The sequence below is a fragment of the Erpetoichthys calabaricus genome, chromosome 11 (assembly GCF_900747795.2).
Source record: "Erpetoichthys calabaricus chromosome 11, fErpCal1.3, whole genome shotgun sequence".
NCBI classification, from domain to species: Eukaryota; Metazoa; Chordata; class Cladistia; order Polypteriformes; family Polypteridae; genus Erpetoichthys; species Erpetoichthys calabaricus.
This window is the reverse complement of record NC_041404.2, coordinates 123,365,976-123,385,809: the sequence shown is the minus strand read 5'-3', so window position 1 is coordinate 123,385,809 and position 19,834 is coordinate 123,365,976. Positions and strand designations below refer to the sequence as shown.

At 37.9% G+C, this 19,834-nt stretch overlaps 1 protein-coding gene across 1 annotated transcript in view; it reads left to right on the top strand.

Moving 5' to 3' along the window:
• Window positions 1–4,596: 4,596 nt before the first annotated feature.
• LOC127529531 (trinucleotide repeat-containing gene 6A protein-like) overlaps window positions 4,597–19,834 on the top strand; it is a 46,954-nt gene continuing 31,716 nt past the window's right edge. The window contains exons 1-4 of the mRNA XM_051933328.1: window positions 4,597–4,803; window positions 5,486–5,533; window positions 19,028–19,118; window positions 19,234–19,255. Of these exons, the coding sequence (XP_051789288.1) occupies window positions 4,739–4,803; window positions 5,486–5,533; window positions 19,028–19,118; window positions 19,234–19,255 (226 nt within the window). The 5' untranslated portion in view covers window positions 4,597–4,738. The remainder of the gene's footprint in view (window positions 4,804–5,485; window positions 5,534–19,027; window positions 19,119–19,233; window positions 19,256–19,834) is intronic.

The following is a 19,834-nucleotide window of genomic DNA, read 5'->3' as shown; positions in this document are numbered from 1 at the left end:
AATTCCTTCATCCTCCAGGAACTGCCTGCATACTCTCGCCACATGAGGCCTGGCATTGTCATGCACCAGAAGGAACCCAGGACCCACTGCACCAGTATAAGGTCTGACAATGGGTCCAAGGATTTCATCCCTTACCTAATGGCAGTCAAGGTGCCGTTGTCTAGCCTGTAGAGGTCTGTGCATCCGTCCATGTATATGCCTCCCCAGATCATCACTGACCCACCACCAAACCGGTCATGCTGAACAATGTTACAGGCAGCATAACGTTCTCCACGGCTTCTCCAGACCCTTTCACGTTTGTCACATGTGCTCAGGGTGAACCTGCTCTCATCTGTGAAAAGCACAAAGCGCCAGTGATGGATCTGCCAATTCTGGTATTCTATGGCAAATGCCAATCGAGCTCCACGGTGCCAGGCAATGAGCACAGGGCCCACTAGAGGACATCGGGACCTCAGGCCATCCTCATGAAATCTGTTTCTGATTATTTGGTCAGAGACATTCACACGAGTGACCTGCTGGAGGTCATTTTGTAGGGCTCTGGCAGCACTCATCTTGTTCCTCCTTTCCCAAAGGAGCAGATACTGGTCCTGCTGATGGATTAAGGACCTTCTACAGCCCTGTCCAGCTCTCCTAGAGTAGCTGCATGTCTCCTGGAATCTCCTCCATGCCCTTGAGACTGTGCTGGGAGACAAAGCAAACCTTCTGGCAATGGCACATATTGATGTGCCTTCCTGGAGAAGTTGGACTACCTGTGCAACCTCAGTAGGGTCCAGGTATCACCTCATGCTACCAGTAGTGACATTGACCATAGCCAGAGAAAAATTTCAGTGGCCTCCACCTGTTAAACCATTCCTGTTTTGGGGGTCATCTCATTGTTGCCACTCTAGTGCACCTGTTGTTAATTTCATTAACACCAAAGCAGCTGAAACTGATTAACAGCCCCCTCTGCTAGTTATCTAACCAGATCAATAGCCCAGAAGTTCAATTGACCTGATGCTATACTCTGATTAAAAAGTGTTTCTTTAATCTTTTTGAGCGATATAGACAAAGTCTATGCATCCTTTCCATTTCTATCCCATAAATGTAATATTCCAGAAACACATTACTTTTTCTATATACAAGTTAGAAAATTGATGAAAAATAACATTGCTAATTTCCTTTGCTACACATTAGTCTCTATTCCTGAAGAAATACTAGACAGTTATGTTGAAGTGATGGGTAGTAGTTCTAGGTTTTATCATCTTGCCTGAAGAAGGGGCCTGAGTTGCCTCGAAAGCTTGCATATTGTAATCTTTCTAGTTAGCCAATAAAAGGTGTCATTTTGCTTGGCTTTTCTCTACATTCATAATGGCTAACACGGTACAACACCCTAGTACTATAGGTTTTATCAGGAATTTAACCCAGATAATCTCAAGGAACCATGGGAAAGGATCATTTTATTAGAATTTAAAATAAACAATGTAACTCAGGAATTGTGAAAATACATTCCCCTTCAAATTGTGAAAAGCATACTGCAATTCAGTTAAAATTGTACATCAGGCTCATATATCTCATTTAAAATTGTGCAAAATATACACAGCATAAGATCTGCCAATAGGTGCTCGTCGTACAAGTCAAATGTGCTCTACACTCATACCATTTTGGGCTAAAATTACTCCCAAACTTTAACAGCAATATTTTATGTAGCACCAGATGGAATGACTACATTGTTTGCATGAAAATTAATCTTGCTTTATTAGACAAATCCTACTCCACTTCTCATAAATTAATGGGAAGGCGATGTCTTATAATAACATAAACTGGAAACAAATTAAGAATTCTTTGTTATCCTTAAATAGCTTTCCAGATCTTTGCTTGACTTATTTAGCTTACATGAGTGATCACACTGGGACTTTTTGTCTATACCTCTCAGATATAGTAGGGAAGGAGGTAAATGTGCCTTCTTTTAGCTTCATTAATTTTTTTTTTCTTGTGTATTTTTTCTTAATTGTGGAACACAATGACAGTACTGCTTTACGGTGACTGAATTGTATATTACTTGATGTCTTTTGTTTTCTTAAATACCAAAAAAGTGAGTAACAGAGTTTTGTTTTTAACAGGAGGTCAATGTAGATGACCCATTACATTCAGTTTTGGCATGATTAATTTAATACATGGTCTTGAATTGAAACGAAATAACAGTCAGAGCAGCCGCCAAGCAAAATGCAATACATTTGCTTTGCTGTTAATTATAACATGTAGAAGATATGAAATAAAAATGCAGTTCACTCTTGTATTGCATTTTAAAGTGACATGAAAATTGTGTGCCAAAGTGAAAAGCAATCAATCATTTCATTGATATGGTTTTAACAATGACATGACAAAACCATGCCAAAATTAAATGCACCACGTGCATATGTATGGCATTGCAATGTAATTAGCATGTTACGTTGCATTTAATTTTTGCAAGAATAATCTTCCATATGATTGTCCTAGGATATTTCAACAGAGTGTAACTGCAGACTGCAGTACCTATGAGGTAAATCAAGTAGTGCTCCAATATCACGAAACATCCATCCTATTACACTATTGTTAGGATTATGGTTGTGGCAGGTTATCTGACTCAAAGGGCGTTCATGACTGACGTTGTGGGCATTACCTGAATTACGTCATAGGTATTGCAGGCTGCAGTTAGACCTATCTCAGATATTTATGCTAATTTCATCATATAGAAGAATTCGGAAGTTGGAAGTCACAACTACATCATTTGCAACTTCCGTGTGTACATGCTACCAAAGTCGGAAAGTAAACAACGATGGCCCCATGAAAGATGGTGTTTGGCTGGTGTTCCAGCAATGGACACTAACTATATCTTCATAATCTGGATCAAAGAAGAAACCAAAGAGCAAGAAAGGTGCAAAAGGTATATTGTCATGTCTAAAAAAAGATTTTTATGCTCATGGCAAGGATAAATAGTACTATTTGTGCTTGGAAGCTGCAATTAAAAAACTGCAATCATTGAGTGCAATGTACAAAGAGTAGAGCATATCACACTGACATCAGTTTATCCATTACTGTTCGTGCTGGTAATGTTAACGTTTACCTTCTGAATAATCAGTATCACAGATTAAGGTGATTCACATAAAGTAAAATTCTTTCAATAAACAAATTAAACCAATAAAGCGTAACTGCACTTATTGTTCACGATATATACCTCCATTTTGGAATGACATCATAATCTGAAGTCAGACAAACATGGACTTTAGAGACCAGGCCTGAGTTTGCGAGTAGTAATTCCGAGTTTGGGGACAGTTTTATTTGTGTTTTTCCGAGTCAGAGGTTGGAAATTGCAAATTCTGAGTTTTAGTATAATGCAGCATTGTAACTGTTAACAACATCAATGGATTGGTCTCTGAAGATTGTTTCTGGTCGATGAATGGTGTTTCTTCCAAAATTGAATATAATTTCCTTAGTTTTGGTAACGTTCCTGTAGAACTTTTGGAAAACTAATATAGATGCCACTAGTAAAACGCTTGTTATTCTTATTGTTTTGAAATACAGACAACTACTAAACACATTATGCTTTATTTTGTTCATGCAAAGACTGTAGGAACAGAAGTGGGATTTCTACCTTTGGTATACATATGACGTATTGAGACACAAACAGAAGTGCTAATAAATAGTATAACAGGACAGCTTTCACTTCTATTGATGCACAATGCCGTCATCTTGGATTTTGAGGTCAGGGTTCGTGAGGCTCTCCCAACTTTCTGAGTAGGTAATCTGACTTGTGGAGGTGTTCTAGTTGTAACTTCCTACTGGAGGACTCAGACATTCCAACTTCCCAGTTGAAATGACACTCATCATTTAGCAGATTTAGTCAAGGTAAAATGTGAAAAGCAGATTCAGAAAATGGAGGGAGGAAATACTAAATGAATACACTGATAACCATCATTAATGTATTCATTCACTTATTTTAAAAATATATATGTATTTATTCATTATGCACACAAGCATGCATTTATTACAGCTCATACTTAACTATTAATTAATTTTTGTGCTTTCTTTCTAATTTCACTTTGAACATTTATATTTCCAATAATAGAGATTTTATTCACCATTCTGATGTAGTTTTGCTAGTGTGTTTGGGATTATGATTTTGTTGTATGACCCAGCTTTACTTCATAACCCTGGGCTTTTTCGAGCTCCTCTATCCTCCCTAACCAATTCTGAATTGTTGGGAAAGGTTACGGAGATTGGTGGCAGCAGATGCATTAACTCTAGTGACTAAAAAAAATAAATCCACTTCTTTTACTGACACGCTTACATTTGTATATGCTCAGAATTGCAAAGCTCACCCATCAAATCCTCAGGTTGGTGATTTTTAAATAAACATTACAAATTCTGTACAGTATATTATTGATTTTGGGAATACGGCGGTGTTGTGAAGCGTCATCGCTATCCGTTGCTATTCCCATCATTAAGTGTTATTATTTTTTAGTGATCTGGTATTTTGCTTGAAGCCTGCTTTACCTGACCATTCCCAATCCAACTATGAAAGCAAACGGAAGAATGTCTTGCGTCCTGCCCTTTCTAGTAGACGGCGCAGCTGCTTGAGAGCGCGCTGAGCACGACCGGAAGTAAACGTGCCGTCTTTTCCGGCGCAGGGGGAGGGGGCAATGATTGGGAGGACGCGACTCCAGTGTGTGAAGAAAATGGCGGCCGTGCAGGACGAAGGCTTCTTTTCTCGACGCTGCAGATGCACCGACCTCCTATAGCCTTACGCGCTTTCACATTCACTCCGTTGCACTTTATATTCATGAGGTGCGTGGAAAAGTTGCGAACGGGTGTAAATCGATGGGGCATGGGTTCACTCGTCTGGGGCAGGGAAGCGGCGGCGACAGGGCCTGGAGTGGGGGAGTAGATGGGTCTCTGCGTCTGTTTATTGCTCTCTATACCTTTTGCATCAGTGCGGTGTTGTTTTAATGTTGCGTTTCATTTTCAATATGGCCACATTAACAAAATGTATTGGAGTGAGCCCCACTGCTCGCCATTCAGCTGCTTTCTTAGTACCTTGCAAACAGGCGGACAAGCTTGGTACGTACACCCCCTCCCCCAGGAAATGGAGAACGTGCAGTTATAGCTTTTCATTTGGCCGTGAAGTGAAGTGATGGCAGCTGTTGGGTGTTTTCTCTTCATAAAGTCTACTTTCGAATGTTGCCTTCTTCTTGAAGGATCTGTCCAGGGGGCCTGGAAAGACGTCGCGTTGCTTCTCTGCTCATTTAGAGCTAGCTTGTCTCGGTGCAGTTTCTCAAAGTTGGTACCCGAGTTCCTAGACTGTTTGACATGTGGAAAGATGACCTGCGCACAATAAGTAACGTGATCCCGTTCATCGCTGGTCCAGACAGTTCCTTAACTAATATAAAAAAAGCCCCGATTTAATCATGCATCAGATAAAGTATACAGGGTCATGTCTGCTTATGGTCTTGTCTGATTTCTGTTTTAGAGAATTGGAAGCTAAAGTCACCAAAGAAGCTGAAGAGAAGCAAAGCAGGTGTGTGCTGGAACATAGAAAAAGTGTGAGTGAGAACTAACCAATCAGTCTGGGTATATATCTTAATGTTTCTTTCTTCGTTTGGGGTTTTTAAAAACTGACATAAAATGTGTTTCCATAGCGGTGCTTGACACTGCACGATTTTAAATTAATTCCGGTGTCCTTTGACATTATAAAAATCTGAAGCGAGTCTGGTTTATCTTTAAAGGACCAGAGTACGTGTTGTGTGCAATATTCATTAAGTGGCTAAACATTCATTATGTCCTTGAGAAGCATGTTTCAAAATATGTGCCGCATGCATTGTGTTGTATGACCATCATTGTTTTCCCTTCTGTACTGTTTAGTCTTTCCTCCTTGGAGCTGTGAATTGTTGATGAAACCTGTACCTCATGCCTTACAGTGACCCATAGCAATTGTCCAGCAGTATAGGAAAATTCAGGCATTTTTTGCTGTTCTTAAACCTGTCTACCAGCTTGGTTGCTCAGTGACATCCATCCATCTATCTTATAAACCTGCTTATCCATAGCAGGGTCAGTCATGTCAGTCATAGCATTTTTTATCACCTGTCATCTTAGAGGGTTGTCACTTCATAATTGATGCTCTCCTTTGCATAGTATGTTGAGTGGAATATCTAATTGTGTTAATCAAATTGTACTTGCTTTGTAATGAACGGTTGCCAAACTGGTTTGTGTTATACATGTAACTTTTATATTAATGTCTCAAGTTAAGATCATCACCATGTGTGTAAAACGTAGTTTGTTTCCAGGAGTTTTATTATGAATATGCATTTGGGAAATTTTGACACGAGTAACCATTCTTGAATTTTAGTTATTTTGTTTACAGAATTAATTACAAATGTCTGGTTAAATGGAACAGTCAGTGCAATTAGGGTTGATGGGTGTGCTATGTAATGCTTGTTTCTGCTTGTGAGATGTTAGAGTAAAACTATCTGTCTGTGAGACGGTATAGTGCAATTTCAAGGGATCAGGATAATGGGTTTGTTCACTCAACTGTTGTGGTAATATGATACAGTAAAAACAACACACCATAGTATGATCAGAAATATGTAGCTGTGTGGACCATTTTTTTTGAATGGTTTCTAATAAACTCTTGCACATTTGTATTGCTTTAAATAAGCTCTGGCTTTGAGATAAAGCAAAAAGAGCCCTAGTAGCAAGAAAATTACGTTGTTCTAGTTTCTGCTTGTTTGGTGAGGGTACTTGATTTGCCCTGATTTTTGCCTCCATCTGATCTACTAAACTGTATAGCAGGATTGTCAAACATTTCTCTTCCTGAGCATTGTTGTCATCTGAAGTTTGACAGTTCAGCATATTCTCCTGACTGTTCCCAATGTCGGGGAAGTTTGCAATGCTGAAGCAATGGTTTAAGTTTGGTAAAGGTTGCACAGGCTGTCACATATGCTGTGGTATTTCAGACCTCAAATACTGCAAGATCATATCGTGCACTTCTTATGGAGATTCGTAATGACTGCTTCCATGTTGTAGTTGGGCAAGGGCAAGTGATTCTAAAATTTCACAGCTTTCTATGTGAAAAGATTTTGGCCCACTCTGTCATGAATCTGACTTTACTGAGCTTTTTTCTTCAATAGGTGACAGGTTCTTAAAAATAGAAAAGAAAAAAAACAGTATTTTTGTGTTCCCTTTAAAAGTCAAAACACGTATGTCAAATTTTCAGTTATTTTCACATCACAAGCTTGATTACTGTTTTCACGTATTGAACTGCCTTGACTCCTAAAATATGAAATATGCTCAGTTTGAATTAGTGTGGTACATATTCCACAGTTTTACAAATATAATCCTTCAAGGCCATGCCCCACTGACATGATGCCACCACTAGGTATAGATCTTTTGGATAAGCAGATGTTACAAGCATCTTCCGTTTAATGTTAGTCATATTTACTAATAAATTATCTATTACTTGACAATTCTTGAAGTTTATCTCAAGGGATCTTTAAAAATATGAGGGAACTAAACACCAACTCCTATGGAACAATTTTAAACACATTGCAAGACAAGACTTATGCCCTAGCAATTTCCTGCAGCTCTTAACTTTCCACCCAGTTTTAAATATTTTTAACTGATGCATTTTAAACTTCTAAAAAACATCTTACACTGTAGGTTTGATAAAAATGATAAACGTCTGCTTATTTCGGAGGTTCAGTATATCAAACTAAGTTCCGATCACTTTCCCCTGCCCCTGCAACCCCAGACAAATAACCACACATCACCAAACCTAAAAAATAGTAAGGTCAGACATGTTGAGGTCACAGGGTTTGAAAAATTGAGCTTCCCACTGATACATTTCATGTGAACACCCTTCCAAAAGAGAGTTTCTAGCTAGTCCAATCAGGAGATAACTTTGTTCCCAAAATTCACCAAGTTGGAACATCTTACTTTAATTTATTATATATAATATGAAAATAACAGTTGGCTTAGCCAGAAATGGTGCTGTGTGCTTATTTTATTTTTGGAATGACTAGATGCCCTGTAGAGTTATAGGTGCTAACTGAAAATTCCCAGAGCATGTGAACAGTGCATTATTGTTTCTGTGATTATGTGTTAATAAGATATGCCAGTCCAAAACAATTTCAGGTAAAGTTTTGGTGAGCACTAGAATCATTGCATGGAATCCTGAAAATGTTAAATCATTACCCTGAGGCCACTGAAGACTTAATATTAATGTGTATAACTTTGTACATAACAATCATTCTTTAATAGTCAAAAAATTTAATTCAAGCCCACATCAGCCAAATATAAATTAGAAATGTATTTGCAAATTACTGCTGGCAGCCAGAAAGCGAAAAACAAACAAAAAAATATAAAAGTGCACAGAAAACTTCCCTCCTTCACCTTGATATCAGATTCGGTGAATTCATTTTATTAAACAGATGTAAAATAAATTCTGACAGAGATATAAATATGAATATTTACAATGGTTCAAATAAAAAAAATTATCTATCCATTCGTATTCTAACCCTCTTATTCAGTTCAGGTTTGTTGGGCAAGTGGTGTCTGGCCTACTAGTATTGGCCCAAGGTATGAACCAGCTTTTGGTGGGGTGTTTGTTCATTGCAAGGCATACTAATAGTGGGTCAGTTTTTAAATATAAGTCCAAATAACACAATGTAGTTCTTATCATTCTGTGAAGTAGTCTAAAATCAGTGGTTGGCATAGCAGGTATAGAAACTTAACGCTAGTCTTTTAACAGGTGGATTTTTTTTAACGTGCTATTGGTGAAAACCATAAAAACTGAGGCGTTTTGGAATCAAACTTGCTGTTCAAGCATATTAATCACCAATGAGTGGGGAGTGGATTCTGGTACAGAAAATCCAGAATGCTGGCACCGTAATGTTTGAGGGTTTTTTCTGTACTTTTCCAGTGCCAGTATGCTGCACAACCCTACCCCAATACATTACCAGTATTACAATGCCTTGAAACAGATGTGTGATCAAGAGAATTTCATAGATGGATATTTTCAATTGGTCTCTTGTTTGATGAGGCAGAGTGAATTTCCTCAAACAAAATAAGGATGGTTTTGATGGTTTTGGGCTGCCTCTGCCACGATTGGCACTAGTCCATGTTGTGTAAGGTTTGTGTTGTTTTTAAAAGGTACAGTGCTATATAAGCTGCATTATGTGTCAATAAGCCATCCTTCTCATGGCCCTGGAAATAGAAGTGTCAGTGCCAAATTTACATTATGTGGAAATAAACCCTGATCATGGCTCTGTACAAAAAGAAGCCTCATTAACTAATATTGCACTGTTTAACTTGGGATCCCTTAATGGCAAAGCATTATTGCTGTCAGAACTCATCACTGACACCAAACTTGATATTCTGTGTTTAACGGAGACTTTGCAAAAACCGAATGAATTTATGTCTCTCACGGAGGCGACTCCACCTGGTTTCACTTTCCACACACAGCCTCACAGCTCAAGTCAAGGCGGTGGGCTTGCAGTAATTGTCAGAGCAGACTTAAACATCAAACGAATCCCAATTGGCTGTCCATTGTCTTTTGAGTGCCTGGCTCTTACTAACGGAATCAGGTCCTGTCTCACTCATTGTTCTTTATCGTCCCCCAAAATACAATGCATCCTTTTTATCTGATCTGATTAAACTTTTGACCCACCTAAGCTCCTACTCGCAGAGAATTATCCTTCTTGGTGATTTCAACATTCATGTTGACATCACTACATCTAAACTGAGAAATGAATTCCTATCCTTACTGGACTGTTTTGACTTGACACAACATATTGATTTTTCTGCACTTCTGGACTATATGTTGACAACATTTACAGCACTGATTTGGGACTCTCTGACCATAAAGCAGTATTTTTCACTGTCTCACTGCCTTTCCCTCCTCTTACCTGTAAACGACAAATTTCTTACAGAAACCTTAAAAATATCTGTCCCTCTATCCTTTCTGGATCCATTTCTGATCTTTTACTGTCTGCACCTATTCCGTCATCACTAGATAGTCTTGTTGACCACTATAACTCAGCCCTTCATTCAGCATTAGATAAAACAGCTCCTTTAAAACATAAGGAGGTTTCCTATAAACGTTCAGCTCCTTGGTATAATTCAGAATTGCGATCTATGAAAGCAGCTGGTCGACGCCTTGAGAGAATGTCACGCAAGACTGGCCTCACCGTGCACATCCAGGCTTTTTCTGACCACCAAACAGCTTACAGAGAAGCAGTAACTGCTGCTAAGAACACCCATTATGGCACAATAATAGAAAGTGGCCACGATAACCAAAGGGTTTTGTTCTCTGTAGTTAATAAACTACTCAAACCTGCATCTGGCCCAACTACCTCTTCTACTTAAGTCTGTGAGGAATTCCTGCACTTTTTCCGTAACAAAGTTAAAGATCTAAATAATTCAACTAACATAAATACATCATCTGTTTATATCTCTCCCTGTTTTCCCACTCCATGCAGCTCCTTCTCTAAGTTCTCACCAGTCACATCTGTGTTTGTTAATAACCTGCTTTGTAAAAGGAGGCCGATTACTTGTGTACTGGGCCCCATCCCCAGCACACTCCTTAAATCCTGCCTTCGTGCCATAATCCCGACTGTTACAACAATAAAAAAATCATCCCTTGATACTGGGTTTGTACTGCTCACTTTTAAAATTGCTTCTGTAACCCCAATGTTAAAGTCTGGTCTTGATGCTGACAATCTTAACAATTTCCGGCCTATTTCCTACTTACCTTTACTGTCAAAAGTTCTTGAGCATGTTGTAGCTTCCCAACTCACCAATTACTTAACCTCTAATACCTCTAATAACTTGATGAAACCCTTTCAGTCTGGTTTTGGGGATGCGGCACAGCTGTGAAACTGCTCTGCTATGTATGGGTAACCAATGATTTGCTTATGGCAGCAGACTCTGGACAAACCAGCGTATTAATTCTATTAGACCTCAGTGCAGCATTTGACACTGTCAGACATGACATTCTACTGTCCAGAATGGAGAACATGCTGGGTATCTCTGGCACTGCAAGAGTTTGTTAGTCTTGGCAACAGCAGATCCAGCTCAGCGCCAGTCACACAAGGAGTTCCTCAGGGCTCTGTCCTCCGCCCTCTTCTGTATTTACATGCTTCCCCTTGGCCATGTTATCCGTAGCTCACTGGGTTGTCATTTTTATGCAGATGATACTCAACTCTACTTTAATGTTAAAACTGGAACTTCATCAGAGCTTTCTCAGCTCGCAACCCACCTTAGTGAAATTAAAACCTGGATGGAGCAGAACTCTTTAAAATTAAATTGCAACAAAACTGAACGCCTGCAAATTGGGACTAAAATGCAGCTTAATAAAATGAGCTGTTTCCCAGTCCATCTTGGCGGTGATCTCATCAGACCCGCCTCTACTGTAAAGAATCTTGGTGTCATTTTTGATTCCTCCCTCTCTTATTCCGCCCACATAAATCACATTAAGAAACTCTTACTTTCACCTCCGTAACATATCCTGTGTTCACTCCTTCCTCTCCTTCTCTAATGCTGAGAAACTTGTCCATGCTTTTATCACATCCCGCATTGATTATTGTAAATCCCTACTGGCAGGTGTCCCTTCTAATCTTATATCACAGCTCCAGCTTATTCAAAACTCAGCTGCAAGAGTCCTTACTGGAACCAGTAGCAGCGAACACATCACACCCATCCTGCTCCGTCTTCACTGTCTCCCTGTGTCTTACAGAATCAAATATAAAATCCTACTAATAACCTACAAAGCCTTAAATAACCTCGCGCCAAACTACATCAGTGACCTTCTCCAACACTATGTGCCTGCCCGCCCACTAAAGTCCTCTGATTCTGGCAATCTTGTTGTGCCCCACACTAATCTACAATCCATGGGTGACAAGGCCTTCAGCTTTATAGCGCCTAGACTCTCTGGAATGACCTACTGAAATTAGATCAGCTGACTCCATGAATTCTTTTAAAAAACAACTCAAAACTCATTTGTTCAGGAAGGCTTTTAGCTCTACTTGACTGTATTACCCTTCTCTCAGTTTACGTCTCTGTCAAGATGCTCATGTAACCTGTATGTGTGTGTGCTAGACCAGGGGTCCCCAACCACCGGTCCGCGACCCACCGGGCCGCGAGAGAACTGCCGGCAACGGAGACTCACTCAGACTTTTCAGAATGCTTGGTGGGCGGGGCTTTGCAGCGGCCCAGAGAGAGGAGAGAGACCGAGGTGAGAGAGTATTACAACAAAGTATTTTTACGGTCCCGACACTTTCCCCATATGACACGAGACTATAGAAATCTCGTTAGTACGAAGTACATTCAGCAGATGCTTTCATTACAACGAGGTGACCTTGAAATGCTTGAATGAATCATCCACAGAGCAGTTAGATCTGTGGCCGCAGCTCAGTTGTACACATTTAGGCTACACAACGATCCCCAAACAGAAACATTGTAAAAAAAAAATCTTTCTTTGAACTTTCCTCGTACTGTTTTTTTTTTTTTTTTGATGTTTTTGTTTTCTGTAGTTTTCAGTGATACCTTTTGCTTATTGCTTGTCAACATCTGAAAAACATCCATTTTAACTCATTGTCACCCTCCTATAGAAACGGCAGACACAAAAAAACGATAACTGTTAATGTTTGTGATGTGCAGTCTGTTGGAATGGCAAATGCAAACATGTGTCTTTGTTATATGCAAAAAAAGAAGAAAAATCTCGGGTTGCAGACGTATGCGAACTGCTTAATAATAATAGAAATGTTATGTAAATTGTGTATAAAACTGCCCCCCCCTCCCCACCGACTGGTCCGTGGAAAAATTTGCATCTAATAAAGTGGTCCTTGCTGTCAAAAAGGTTGGGGTCCACTGTGCTAGACCATCAATTATGTTGTCTGTTAGGCTTTTTTTTTCTCTGAATTCACTGTCGTAATCTTTTTATTTATCTGGTTTGTACAATGCTATATACTGTATACCCTGCCGTTCTTTCTTATATTCTGTAAGTGCCTTGATCATGGGAAAGGTATTATATAAATAAAATGTATTATTATTATTATATTAGTAGTAGTAGTATTTCTGAAAGGGGACCCAAGGTCCCCAAATGCTAATAGAATGAAGTGGGTTCATAAAATGCATGGTTGTATGGATGAAACAGATGACGACTTATATTTTTGGTATATTGCACAGCTGATGGTTTCAGTTGTTTTTACACCTAGTTTGTTTGGATCAGCTTTGTTGAACTCTGGAGTAATTTCCTACATAGTCATTTAGGTAGATATGAACACATCGTTTTAACTTTGCGGTGGAACAATACAGCTGGACTGAGACTCTTCAAAAATGATGGTTTCAGCCCAATACCAAGGGTATTCAGGAGCCTTTTGAATGAGAGAACTGTGGTCTGACAAGGGATCCATCTAAGTAGGATAAACACAGCACACTGGATTACAGTTTGTGCATGCTGTTGTAGTCATGCTACACTGTTGAATTGGGCAGACACAGATGGACACACAAACACATCACAAACGTAACACAATTATATAAAACAGCTGGCACAAGTACCATTCAGGCACCTAGCACCTCTTTCAGGCTTAGAACCCTCTGCCTTTCTAGCAATTGAATAACAGTCACGTAACAAAAAAAAAAATCATTTTTGATCATATAAATCATACTGAGGCAGTGAGAAACAAATAGCAGTGTTCTGTGTAACTGATGTTCAAACCCTGTAATCTTACAACGCAAAAGTGATGCATGCAGATTATGTGTACTCCCCATGTGATCATTCTTTGGTTACAATGTGAACACGGGAGGCACATTAATATTAGTGTATGTAGTAAATGTAAAACATTCCAAAAGGAATATTAACAGATATTTACAGGTCTAAAAACAGTACACACTTGATCAACTAAATAGAGCTTGTTTATATATTTGGCTGCTAGAGCATAAATATGCAACCTCATGCTGTGGAATGAAATTTGGTAGATACATCTATTCTGAATTAAATTGATGCACAGCATTGTATGCCATCTGCAGTGCTTGCCTTTTTCCGTAGTGTTGTTGCCCTGCTGAAATGTATCTTTTCTGTAGCATGTCAAGTCATATGTAATTTTCTTTCTTCAATCCATCCATCCATTTCTTGTACTCTTATTATCATATAATGGGTATTCTGTTCACTGAGCTATATTTGGGAAAGAACAAACCACTTACCATGTAATTGTTACACAAGCATCAGTGAACCCTCCATGATGATTTTTTTTCTAAGAAAAAATTCTTTCTACCCAATTAAAGATGTCCATAACACCCCTTAGTTGTTTATTGTTCGTTTGGTTCAAGTAAAAGTTTTCTGTGTGAAATATTCACAAATTTACTGAATGGTGAAAGTACAGTGGCACACAAAAGTTTGGGCACCTCTTGCTTAAAATGTCTTACTGTGAATAGGTAAGTGAGCAGGAGATGAACTGATCACCAAAAGGCATAAAACTAAAGATTATATGTTTTAGTATTTTGAGCAAAATTACATTTTTATTTCCATCATTCACAGGTACAAAGAACCAAAAAAAATGAAAAGGGTTTGAAGCAAAAGTTTGTGCACCCGACATGCTCAATACATAGTAACACCCCCTTTGGCAAGTGTCCCAGCTTATAAACGCTTTTTGTAGCCAGCTGAGTCTTGCAATTCTTACTTGGGATATTTTGCCCATTCATCCTAGTAAAATACTTCTAATTCTGCAAGATTCTTGGGCTGTCTTGTATGGACTGCTCGTTTCGAGATCTATCCACAGATTTTCAGGTGAGGTTTAGGTTGAGGGACTGTGAGGGTCATGGCAAAACCATCTGCTTGAGGAATTCCATTGTAGATTTTGAAGCGTGTTTCAAATCTTTATCTTGTAGAGTCCATCCTCTTTATAACTTCAATTTTTTTTTTTTACAGGTGGCATGATGTTTGCTTCCAGAATTTGCTGTTTATTTGAATCCATTCTTCCCTCTACCACTGGCATGTTCCCTGTGTCACTGGCTGTAACACAAGCCCAAAGCATGATCGATCCACCCCCATACTTAATAATTGGAAAGGTGTTCTTTTCCTGGAATTCAGCACCCTTTTTTCTCCAAATATACCTTTCTCTGCTGACTCTACTGTTCATGTATTGCTGCACAGTAGAATAATGCACCACCACTCCAGAGTTTGCTGAATCTTCCTAAAGGTCGTTTGCTGTCAAATGGGGGTTTTTATTTGCCTTTCTAGAAATCCGAGCAGTTCTTTCAGGATGATCTCTTGGTCTTCCAGACCTGAACTTGACCTCCACCATTCCTGTTAACTACCATTTCTTAACATTACAAACTGCGGAAACAGCTGCCTGAAAATGCTTTTCTATCTTCTTGTAGCCTTCTCCTGCTTTGTAACAATTATTTTATTTTTCTGAGTGCTATGCAGCTGCTTAGAGGAGCCCATGAGTGCTATTTGTTGGGACAAGGTCTGAGGTGTTGGAGAATGTATACAGCTTTGAATTTGTATCTCCCGAGGTTTCGTAATGATCACTGAACAAGCCATCGCCCTAATGAGCTAATTAAGGTCTGACACCTTGGTTAAAGTTATTTGAGACCTCAAATGTCTTGTGGTGTCCAGACTTTTGCATGGTGCCCCTTTCCTTTTTTCACTGTACAGTTGTACATAACAAGAACAGTAGACTAAACTTGCATAAAATGCTGAAAACAAATGTCGTCTTTAACTTTATGCCTTTTAGTAAACAGTTCATTTTCTGTTCACTTAACTATTCACAATAAGACTTTTCAAGCAAGGATGCCCAAACTTTTCCATGCCTCTGTAACTAATCCTCTTCTGAGTCAGCCCAGTGCAAATGGACTATAAGTGTGAAAACATCTTAACTCAAAACCTGAAGGTTTTTTGTTTCATTAAACTATATTCAAAATAGCCTTACTGCAGTAATGCAAGCATTTTAGAGAGTTTTACTGGCTGACTTCCCATTTAGCTGTATATCGTGTTCAGACAGAAAATTACAAGTCCATAATGTACATCTTAAGTCAATTTTTTATATAAAGAGTGCAGTATCTTTGAGGTATGTATATCTGCTGAAACTATTTAGAAGACTGGGGCAGATGATATGGAATAAAGCCAAGACTGGTACTTGAATAAGGCAGTGGTTCTCAGCCTGTGGGGCGGGCCACCCTAGGGGGGCGCGAAGATGTGAAAAAAAGAAAACAAGAATCGAAAATATGAAAAATACATCTATTGAAACCAAAACATTAACTTAAACTGCATTCTGATACTAGAAAAATAAATATAGAGTTGAATGTCGATAAAAGTTAAGTAGGTATAATAAAATACGCATCTATGATATATCATTCATTAAAAAAGAACAAATTGGTAAAAAACGTTGGGGGTGCGATTAAAACTCATGAAAACTCGGGTCGCAAATACTTTAAAGGTTTTTTTTTTTTTTTTTTTTTTTTGCGCATCCTCGGTTTCAAACATTTATGCGTCAAGCAAGTTTTACATAATTTTGGTCTTTATAGTTACAAATCATAAAATCTCAATGCTGAAAGTGAAATGTAAGTATTTATAGATAATTGGAAGTGGTTCAAATGCTTACATTCAGTACTTCAGAAAAAATTTGATGTGACTCTTGGATTCTGTATGTCATTTCTTTTACAATTTTTGTTTTTAATGATAAAGTCATACTACATTAACGAGGTATTGAAAACATTGTCAGACATCATATATTTAGTTGTCATCAGCATGTTTTTATAGTAAACAATATAGATATAATTCTTCAGTGTGAATGTACCTAGTTTAATTACTTGATGCACTGTAGATCATTGTTTATTCTGAAAGCAGCAAATATCCCCAGCTTTACATGTGTCAATTTGTAAAGATTTCCAGGAACCAAAAGGCAATATAGCTAAACACAATACCATAATGTGTCCAGAAGACAAAGATGTTCCCCATGCCATTTTATTTCTTTTAGGATAAATTGATTATATCCAGTAGTGTTTTTTAAGATAAATTGCTTAAATCAGGTACAATATTAGGTACAGTATTAATTCTGTTTTTTGAAGGCAATGCAGTTGCATGGGCATGATTGCATATTGCACGGTACATGATGCCCTGTATTATATTATTTCTTACTTTTTAGATGTAAAACTGTTAAAAACCTTACTTTTACTTTCTTAAATTTTCTTCACTAATATACATTATATATCTTTAATGAAAATATCAATTTGGTGCAATATAATCATAAAGTATTCTTACAGTTCAAAAAAGAAATTTAGATGCTGATTTAGATCAAATAATTTTTTAGAAAATCTTAATTTTCATCAGTCACTACTGTAGTATTGTTTAATTAGATAGATAGATAGATAGATAAAGTATCTATCTATCTATCTATCTATCTATCTATCTATCTATCTATCTATCTATCTATCTATCTATCTATCTATCTATCTAATTAAACAATACTACAGTAGTGAATTAACCAAAGTTGTAAGAATTAATTGGTATATAATTTATATATATATATATATATATATATATATATATATATATATATATATATATATGTATGTATGTATGTATGTATGTATGTATGTATATATGTATGTATGTGTATATATATATATGTGTATATAAATAAATTATATAATTTGTATTTATAGACTATAATTTCTAACTCTGAGGAAAGTACAAGTTTGTAGTAGTTTCTTAATGTACTCTATACAAAAGGTTAAACAAAATCAAGTTGCTTTTTTTTTTTTTTTTTTTTGGGTACACCATTTGGAAAGTGCTCTGCATTCTTTGTGGCAGAAAGGAAGTGCACACATGTGATTAAAGTATTAGCTGTGGGTAAATGGGCTTGCATTTCTGTGGCTTGTTCAAATCTGCTGCCTCCTGCATAATATTTCTAATGAAATACTACTGAGACTCAGTTGTTGTTTTTTTTTTTTTTTTTTTTTTTTCATTGTAATTTTTTTAACAAAACACTTCAGAGTGACCAACCCTTTTACTGTGCCATATTTAATTAGAGTGCTTGTTCGTATATGTAGCTCTGCTAAACTTCTTGCTGCTAATGTGTCAGGATGGCATGGATTCGGCTAGTTTGGCTGAGTCTGTGTGTTTTCATAGTGCCGTCTGAGGTAGAACAATCGGGCTTTGTTGAGGAGAATCCCAGTGCTGGCCTCACACTCACTGATGAAGTAGTGTTCAGACAGGTTTTCAGCAGACTAGTTTTAATGTACTCCACGAAATATTAATTTGCTTTAAACTGGCACTCAATGAAGCAGGTATATTTTAGCCCTTTTCTCCTTTTAATGTAGACATTCTAAAGCATAACGACAATGGCCTTCAAATAGTAGTGTCAGGTGATGCCTGAATGCCATTTGCCTGATTCAATCAGAGCTCCATGTGGCACCTTGCCAGTGTGTGCCTGGACTTACAAAGTTGCTATTGTGGATGGAAGTCTGCTTTTCTTTTTGACTGTCCTGTCCATTTTCTAAACATTTTGTTTTATTTTTAAATCGTAACTAAAATTTGTTTACATTTTGAATTTATTTTCCAAGAATTTAAAGTGGTATTTGCTGAAAAAAAACGCGTAATGAAAACCGGTTTAGTATGGGCGTTACATAATATATTGGTAATAGAAGATGGTTAGGCTATGGAATACTTGGGTACAAAATGACGGCTGTAACAGTTTACCTTTCATAGCTGTGCATTTCTTGGCTTGAAATATGCAAACCTTAATATCCCGGTTTCTTCAGAGGCTTTTCGCCTACTCATTAGTGTACACAGTGGCTTGAACTTAAGGGGAGCTTCTGGCCATCTGAAGGGGCTGCATATAGAGTACTAATTCAGCGGTTCGTGGAGGAGTAATCCCTTAAGTAGATTAACTAAAGCTTTTCCCTGTTCTCGAACGATGTTACTGCAGTAACTTGTTTGCCATACTTCAGGGGTTAGGGAAATACACAGATACTGGGAAATACGTTAATACCTGTTTGTGCTTGTTGACAGGAGTCTAGTGCAAGAAAAGGAAGAACAGTTGATGGAAGAAAGGAGAAAGAGAAAAGACGAAAAGAAAAAGAAGGAAGCTGCTTTAAAGAAGGTAAGCCACTTAGCGATGCCCCTGCCTACAAGTAGAATGCTTGACAAGGCAGTCTACATTTTGTACCATCTTGCAGCTATAAATTATTCTTAATTCCTCTGTTTTTCTTTTTTAGGCCACAGAACAAAAAAGCAAAGGTAGGCCAGATTCTGACACAAGGGTTTATTGTTTATTATGCATGTGGGGTGGTTGCTCCCTCCAGAATATACCAAATAGTCATAAAAGGGAGTCCAGTCTGAAACATTCTTTTTGGCCACACTATCCTCTCATTTGCTTCTGATAGCTTATTTATGGAATTACCTCAAGTGCTGGTTGCAGGTTTTTACTTGTCATGTATTGGGCTAAATTTGTATTTATTAAGTGCTTCTCTGAGTTGCTAAGTTTAATTTTATTCAGTTGCCTTCCTTCCAGAGCTTCCCAAAAACATACATTTATTTGCAATGATCTATAAAAGTGTATATGCTCTGAAGTCTTCCGGCACTGTTCTCATACAGCCGTTCTCAATAGGTGTCTGTAAATGCAGAAGCAGGGATTTGCAAATGGAAATGAATGACACTTTCCAGTTTGCATTACCTTCAGACATGTCAGTCACAAAAGTTAAGCACTTTGGTAATTTGAAGATGGGTTCTTACTATTTATTTGAAGAGTATTTAAAATAATCTGGATTGTTAAAACATTCCTATTTAAATGGGTCTGAGCTTGCATGCTTGTTTTCA